General features: G+C 35.9%; 1 protein-coding gene across 1 annotated transcript in view; it reads left to right on the top strand.

The window, feature by feature from the left end:
• The window catches only part of slc8a4a (solute carrier family 8 member 4a), an 85,377-nt gene that overhangs the window by 73,597 nt on the left and 3,179 nt on the right, over positions 1-8,601 (top strand). Inside the window, exons 4-7 of the mRNA XM_016521503.1 lie at positions 3,557-3,663; positions 5,115-5,239; positions 5,694-5,793; positions 6,239-6,511. Coding sequence (XP_016376989.1) covers positions 3,557-3,663; positions 5,115-5,239; positions 5,694-5,793; positions 6,239-6,511 — 605 coding nt within the window. The remainder of the gene's footprint in view (positions 1-3,556; positions 3,664-5,114; positions 5,240-5,693; positions 5,794-6,238; positions 6,512-8,601) is intronic.

Genomic DNA, 8,601 nt, shown 5'->3' with positions numbered 1-8,601 from the left:
GCTGTCAATTGCTGCCGGATTGTTGCATGCAAAGTTTGCATTTGGAGTGCTCAACAACACCATTAGATCTATGGGTGCTGTCAGTGCTTTGGCAAAGTAACGTGTTTTTTTTTAGCCTTGCAATAAAGCTAAGTTCAAAGACCAATTTAAAATATTGGTACAGTAAAAAAGTGCACAAAATTAGTATTTTGTTAAGGCAGTATTTGTGGCAGTCGAGAAATCATGCTGCAAAATTGGTCCAAAAGATGTGCGTTTTTGTGCCAATGCATTGTTAAAGGATCAGTGTGTTGTGTAATATTCCCATATAAAAATTTTACGGCCGATTAAAAAAATATTGGTACAGTAAAATTCGCTAATTCACAAGATCAATACATCCTGTATTAAACCTCTTTGTTGAATTTAACGCATTCTTACAGAAGTGTTGAAATGCTGAATTAATTAATTCACTTCGAACAGCGCTTAATGGGAGCAGCGTCAAACACATAGAGGGCAGATCATTGCATCATTTAAAGGGGAAGTTCACACGTCAATGCGTAACAAAGGAATAAGTAGCTGGAGTCTGATTACTTTTATGTGACTGATCAAGCTTTTTTATGTAGTTTGGGGTAACAGTGTTTTATGGGTTTGACTGAAATAATAATTAAAAAACGGATACTTTAAATCAACGTTTTAAACAACAACAAAACAATTACACACACACACACACAAAAAAAAAAAACAGATAGAGACAAATAGTAGTAATTGATAATATCTAAACATGTATCCAAATCCAAATATAATAACATTTATTTATCCAATTTGGATTTCGCCTAGGGCGTCAAAATGGCTTGAAACGGCCCTGTGTGCATGTGCATGTGAGTATGAAGTGGACAGACTGGAAGTGAGCAGCTGTGTGAGTTTCAGACCTCATTAAGGTCCCTTGTTAGTTTTTTTGTTTATGCACATCTGTCTCTTTCTTTGGTGGGGAGCGTTTGGCTCGGTGAGTAATAGTTCTAATTACAGTTGAGAGCAGGCGTGTGGGGTTAACCTACCTGGTCACGGAGATGACGCTAATGTGGACTCCTGGCTTCATGGTTAATGTTTGCTGTGTTCTGTTATGCTCATCTTTCCTTATCCTGCTGTTTGTTCATCCAGTCAGATCTTACTATCTCCTGATGACCTCTTTCAATATCCAGGCCAAAGAAACCAGAAAAAAACTGTTTCACAAGGAGCCCCTTTACACTTGACCACATTATAATACCAGCTGTAAACACACCCAGTGGACGTAATTATTTTTCAAATTATGTGAATGGATTCTGACCACATTTTATTTTATATATAATATAAAAAGGGTCAGTAAGATTTTACAAATGTTTTTGAAAATCACTTAATATTATTACAATTTAAAGTAACTGTTTTCTATTTTAAAATATAATTTATTCCAGTTATGGCAAGGCTGAATTTTGTCTTCAGTGTCACATGATCATTGAGAAATCATTCTAATATGATGATTTGCTGCTCAAGAAACATTTCTTATAATTATCAATGTTGAAAATAGTTGTGCTACTTAACATTTTTGTGGAAACTGTGATACAATTTTTCAGGATTCTTGAATGAAAAGAAAGAATTGAAATTTTTGAATTCTTTACTGTCACTTTTGATCAATTTAATCCATCCTTGCTGAATAATATCAAAAATATTTTTAAACATTAATGGTAGTATAATATATATAGCTATATATTTATATATATCCATAGTTTAGATGGATAAATTAGGCAGAGTGTGAAAAGAGAGAAATGGTTAAAGGGGGGATGGGACTGAAAGCATGCGTTACAATCGTGTAGGATAAGCACGGTGGGCTAATTAATAAAGAACAAGTCCTAATGAATTTAATTACACACACGTCTGGCCAATGAAGGCTGCAAAGCAAAGAGAGGTGGGAAAAGAGAAGATTAGTGCTAACATGTAATAGAGGGATTACAGTACAAAACAGCAGCGGAAACTGTGTTTACACAGCAGATGCACATGTACCTGAGCATGCCAACAGATTTGTGTACTTTTTAATTTTTGAAACTGCCTTTGTCTCTCTCTCTCTCTCTTTCTCTCTCTTCATTATCCATGAGCTGTGTTCCATTCACCCGAGTCTTCAGATCAGTTCACTTCTATTCCTGTATGCATTGTTATCCAGGATAAGACACCAAACATTGTTCTTTTTTTGCACTGAATCTGCACAGTTATGCAAAATTAACACAGAGACTGAATGCATAATCAGTTTAAACTATAAAAGCCTTTATCAACACAATTGTTTTACATATATAGCCAAAACATCAATAGAGATCATAAAGCAGTAACTTATTTATTTTAGTGCATCACACTTCATTCATTTGTGTTCACTCTACGCATCTGCTCAGAAAGCACATACACATTGCTGCGATGCCTGTGAAAGAGCACATAATCTGGAAAGCAACACATTTAAAGCATCTTATTTCTGTACAAACATTTGATGAAAGTGTGGATTCATATATTTGCCTAATGTTGTTTTTATGTCTAACAGGGAGTGTTTTGTGACATATTGGTGACAACTTGAGAATTTATCAATTTAGAAAATTATTATTTCACAATAAAATTATCAGGGACTCAAATTTTTATTAAAATGTTTAGCAAATTTATTAAAGCACTGTGTTTGCACTAGATGCAGCACCTGATCATTTTATAGTTGCCTCTATGATATAATGAACAGGTGTTTGTTTTGTGTCATAATCGTCACTATTGTACGTTTCAGCATGACTAAAAAGGCTGTATTGACCAATCAGCATTAATCGCCAGAACTATCCATTGTATAATGACTTTCATAACATGCAGAAAATAGAATACAAGCTAAAATGAATGTTACCACATAATTATATACTGTGGTTATGGCGTGCCACCGTCTTTTTTGCTAAAATAATTAAATTATTTCTTCCCCCTTGTTGCTGTTGTACAGCCTTTCTGTAGACAGTGTTTATCAACCATGACCAGAGTGTTGTGTGTGCTAATAATGACAAATGGTGATTAGCCATAAGCACAAAAACATTGTACCGCAGCCCCATTATTTAAAAACAGAGCTGCTACGTGTTTCTGCCTCTCTGAGGGAATCAGCAATGAACTCAAGATTATGCAAGAACTCAAAATTCCCACTGCATAATATTTTAAAGAGGAAAGTCAAATGTGCTGAATTAACCCACCTTTTTTCAATAATTGTATGTTCAGTGAATATTATGGATGTTACATACACTCCTTAGGGCTCATGTATAAAAACAAGCAGAATGAATTGTGGTGTAAATCATTCATAAATCCATTCCTCCATCAATTGTTGCAGTCCACTGAAGATGACAGTCTACATAAGAATGGTTTTACGAACGATTTACCCAGAAAACCATTCTGCTCATGTTTCAGCCTTTCCTCAGCTCTTTCTCCAAGTCTTTATCATTGGCTACTGCTGCATAGTTATCCCATTGTTTCTTCAACTTCCACATTTCACATAACACATTCTTTGAAAATATACTACATTTCAATTTGATGTCTTTGTCCACCACAGGAAAATCCTGGAGGTGAAGATCATTGACGATGAGGAGTACGAGAAGAACAAAACCTTCACCATCCACCTGGGGGAGCCGGTGCTGCTGGAGATCGGGCAGAAACACGGTCCGTGGATCTCTATGTGACATCCATGCTCCATCTGCAGTTCTCTATGGATTTGTATTAGAAACCAGATTGGGGTCTCTTTTTAATATTGTATTAATAACTTACACATCTATCCCTGAATAATTCAGAAACAGATTTGATAGAAAGGTTTCTTTGTGTGAATGGAGCGATTAATGGGAGACAGTGGAGGTCTTATAATGGTTATAATGGGAGAGAAGGAATAGGCAGTAATTGGTTGCAGTGCAAGCAGCCATGTTGAAGCAATATCTCTAGGCCGTTTCTGCACATTAATTATGTACTAACTGCTCTAATGTAATGTTCATCCCCATGCTCTTCAAATTGCCATACTGTTACAGAATCCAATTAAGAATGTTGATGCCATTAACATAAGCATTTTTTGATGATTTCTGTCTTTCAGTCTCTCTCCTCAATGCTTTTCTAAGACACACAAAGAGATGATGTTTATTTCCTCCTTATGTGTAGTGCTATTATAGCATATGATACATTACAGTGGATTATGATAAACACAAAGGGATGAATTCACTAAACAGCTGTGATGTATGTCAGAAACCTGAAACAAAAATCTGCTTCTTGTTCCCTACTCATTCATAGTCTAGTTCAGGGGTTTTCACATTGCATTCTGGGGACCCCTGGGGGCCACAGAAATGTTCTAAAGGGTCTGTGGAAAATGTTAGGTATTTTATTTATCGATTATTTTGTTGTGAAATTTTTGGGACTGCTTTGTCATTTTTATCAACATATTGTATTTTTTTATATATTTATATATTGACAGCAATGTTTGTTAAAATTATTAAAATAGTTTTCATCAGTTGAAATAAGCTGAAATAAAATAAATTGATGAAAGAATAAAATATAAAAATGAAAGCTAATTCAAAATATTCTCTCGTTATATTGTATGTACTATATAACAAATAATACTAAAATAACACTGATTGAAAGCCCTACTGTAGCTTGTAACAGTGAGAAATAAAAACCTAATCTGAATATAGGTTTTTGGGGCAAAAAAATCTGCATTCTCCCATTCCTTGCAACATTCATACAGTTTGCTTTGGCTTTAGTACAATGAAAATATAAAAGTTAATGATTTATTTTTTGGAAACATGCTACAGAGTCACAACAAAGTATGCCAGATTGCTGTAGTCTGCTGCATCCTCTTCAAACTAGAACTCAAAAACGGCCTGCAAGATAGAAAATGATCATGCAAATTGTGTTCAACACACATTTTTGGCTGCATTTTCAGTTACTTGATTTGCAAAATTCCTTTAGTGAATTGAGCGCAACAACGAGCTTAGACTGTGCATGCAAATAAACATCGCTACCAGTGAGCACAATTCATTCTTAGTGAATTTCCTTGTAAATTGAGTTCTACCATCTCAGCTATGTACAAACTCTATGGCTGAGTAGATTTTTGATGTGTCTTCCTCTGACAGGAGACTCCAATGATAACAAACTGGCGGTGGGAGAAGAGGAAGAGGAGGTGGCCAAGATGGGTTGCCCGAGTCTGGGAGAGCACACCAAACTGGAGGTGGTGATAGAGGAATCGTACGAGTTTAAGGTAAGTCCTGTGAATCAGTAAAAACAATACAGCTTTCATGAAATGGTCTTACCTGCTCAGTCTCTCACGTTCAATTTCTGTCTGAATCCTTACCTCCTTGTTCCCATGGTGACAGTCTCAATACTGGAGGTCACTGGGGTCAGGTAGCACAGCGATTTAGAAGAGATTTGAGGTAGAAATACTGCGTTACTCGCTCAGCGATTATCCGCAGCGCTCTAAATGCAAACAAGAAAACGGCTAGGACAGGATGACATTGGAGAAAATGAAATTCTGACAGGGTTGTGCATAGCCCACACCCACTGCCTCACTGAAATCAGTTTAGCTGAGACCTCTGTGCTCACTGGGTTACGAGACCGAGTCATATTAAATCTTGTCTACTACGAGGACACAGTTTTGTGGGTTTAGGTTTGATATGTCTTTTTGGTGTTTATATATGTATTTGTGTGTTTTTCAGAATACCGTCGACAAGCTCATAAAGAAGACTAACCTGGCGCTGGTGGTGGGCAGCAGTAGCTGGAGAGAACAGTTTGTTAGCGCTGTCACTGTCAGTGCAGGTCAGTGTCTTAATACATGCGTTATTTGTGAAATTTACTAGCAATTTCTGAGTGAAAATTGTTTCAAAGTAAATACTTCACCAGTTGTTTGTCAGTGTACAATTATGTGAACCAAGATGAATTTTTCTTCAAAACCTGAAAGTTGTGTAACATTTAATTGTACTAAAATAATTAAATTAAAGTAAATTTATTTGACCTGAATTCATTTGAATTGAATGCTTTTTCCTAATTACTACATACTATACTATATACTATACTAGGGCTGGACAATTGATCAAATTTTATTTTCAGTTACGTTTTTGGCTTCCAACGATTATGAAAACTAGAAAATCGAAATAAAACGATGATTGTGTCACATTCCATTTTGCAGTGATGCTCGTGAAATTTTTTTTGTCATAATCAAGCAAACCTTTCTGTATACTGTACCTTTTGTTTACCTCCTCAGGTGATGATGATGAGGAGGAGAGCGGGGAAGAGCGCTTGCCCTCGTGCTTTGATTACATCATGCACTTCCTGACAGTTTTCTGGAAGGTTCTTTTTGCCTTCGTTCCACCCACAGAGTACTGGAACGGCTGGGCCTGCTTCATCGTCTCCATTACACTCATCGGGGTCCTGACCGCTGTCACTGGAGATTTGGCCTCTCACTTTGGTTGTACAGTAGGCCTGAAGGACACTGTCACAGCTGTGGTGTTTGTGGCCTTGGGCACATCAGTGCCTGGTGAGTGTTTATTTGTATATTAGATGCCATAGCATGTAGCTGATTAGTAAAGGATAATGTACAGTCATCCAGTCATTATCGTAAAATAAACCCCAAATGCCACGATTAGCCAATTAGAATCAAGTATTCTATCAAATATTGATGAATTACATACTGTACTGTTGAAATGTTGCTACTGCTTTCAACATCTTTTCTAATTTATCGTTCCATAATGACCCCAGTCAGCTTTTGTGTGGATGTGCGAATGTTGTAGTATGTAGTTCATTTAGACTATGTTTAATGATGTGGACTATTTAGCAGACCATGATTTGCAAGAGATCTGTGTGTTTGTCTTGGCATTAGCTGCATTAGAGTTGATGGACCGATTCTGCTCAAGCTCTGTATGTCAAACCATCCTCAAGCTCCAACACACATAATGAAAAGATCCACTATAAAAGACGAATCTGAGATCTGAGAAATGAGATCTCTTTTATATCTCTGTTGTTTCTTCAAGACAGCAGTGAGATTAAACAGAGGGCAAATTGTGCTTACATTTCTGTCTGCTCAGTTAGAGGTGGGCGATATACAAGTACAAATTTATATTACCGGTACATAAATTTTATTTGGATATATATTTTATAATGTGCGGTTTATAATGTGTATATTGTAATATACACATTGTAATGGAAAAGCGAATTTTAAAAAAATTCTGGCCAAATTTCAGGGTAAAATAGTGGCAAAAAAAGTTTTTAAAGGTGTATATTAAATTACAAGCATAAGAAAACAATATTTGCCCAAATCTTTTTCTGCACATCCAAATCTTTTTGGAAGTACTTCACCTGTATAGATGTCGATTCACTAACCATAGATTCAGTTCATTTAGCAAAGCATTTGTCAAACTGACTCAAACTGATAAGTCCTTGAGTCATCTGATCTGAATGATTAATTAAAAGAATCAGTTCATAAGACTCATTTGTTGGTAATCAAACTAGACTAGTTGGACTGTGATATTTTTGTGTGCACTCAATAGTGCACTCAATAGTCTTTTATCACATCACATTCAAATCAGACTGAAAACTTTTATAACTCAAGTGATTTATAACTGAAGTAAAACACAAGTTCTTTTCTTCTTTATTGGTTTATTGTTTTAACCTGTCTGCCACCCATTCCTTACTGCCAGAAATTTCTTCGGAGAAAAAGACAATTGTAATCTCATATTTGTCTCATCTAGATATTTACAAGAGATCACAGTAGAAAATTTGAGCACAAACTGTGCTCAGATTTCCAAGATACCAAAGTCTGCAATCACAAGCCAGATATTTTAATTTGAAATTAATAATTTCTCATCAAGTTCTTCCAAGACTGAGTTGCTAGCAACATCCATTTTATCATGTATTTCCATACTCTTAATTGTATGTCAACTATTATCTCATTTGTTTCTGCTTTTCTTTCTCATATGGACAGTGGCCGAGAGAGCTCAACGCGCTGCAACTTAAGAAAACACATGCAAATAAGAAAACGTACCAGCAAATTAAGAAAACATCTTCATCAGTTTGACAACACATGTGCTGCAAATACTCACAGCACGACCAAATACAGAAATGCGCTGCAAATACTCGCAACACAACCAAGCACACAAAAGTGTTGCAAGTAGCACAGACCACAACGGAAATGTTTCAAGGGGACCCCAACAACACTTTTACTAGTTTTATTATAGTAAAAGTGTAGTAACCATGTTTTTTGGCATATTAATTATAAAAACCACAGTTGTACGAATACCATGGTTAAACTATGGCTACTGTAGCAAAACCATGGTTAATTTGTGGTTACCGTGGTTTAACTATAGTAACCTTGTTTTTTTTTCTTGTTTTTTTCGTAAGGTAAGTTGTAAAAGTAAGTTAGCCAGCTTTCATAACGTTTCACAGTTACAGTAATTGTGTATTTCATCAGTTTATTTAGGCTAATAATATCCAAAAAAGCTAAGGAATCATATGATCAAGATGTTAAAATAAACAAAAATCTCACCTTTCAGAGCAGACATTGATAAGCATGTCCCAGCCAGGTTTGTCACTTGTTGCTGTTCCCTTAAACATTTCCGATGTGGTCTGTGC

The sequence above is a fragment of the Sinocyclocheilus rhinocerous genome, unplaced genomic scaffold, assembly GCF_001515625.1.
Source record: "Sinocyclocheilus rhinocerous isolate Xijiao unplaced genomic scaffold, SAMN03320098_v1.1 scaffold299, whole genome shotgun sequence".
Classification (NCBI taxonomy): Eukaryota; Metazoa; Chordata; class Actinopteri; order Cypriniformes; family Cyprinidae; genus Sinocyclocheilus; species Sinocyclocheilus rhinocerous.
Note: the sequence above shows the minus strand (reverse complement) of the source record. Positions and strands in the feature narration are given on the sequence as shown.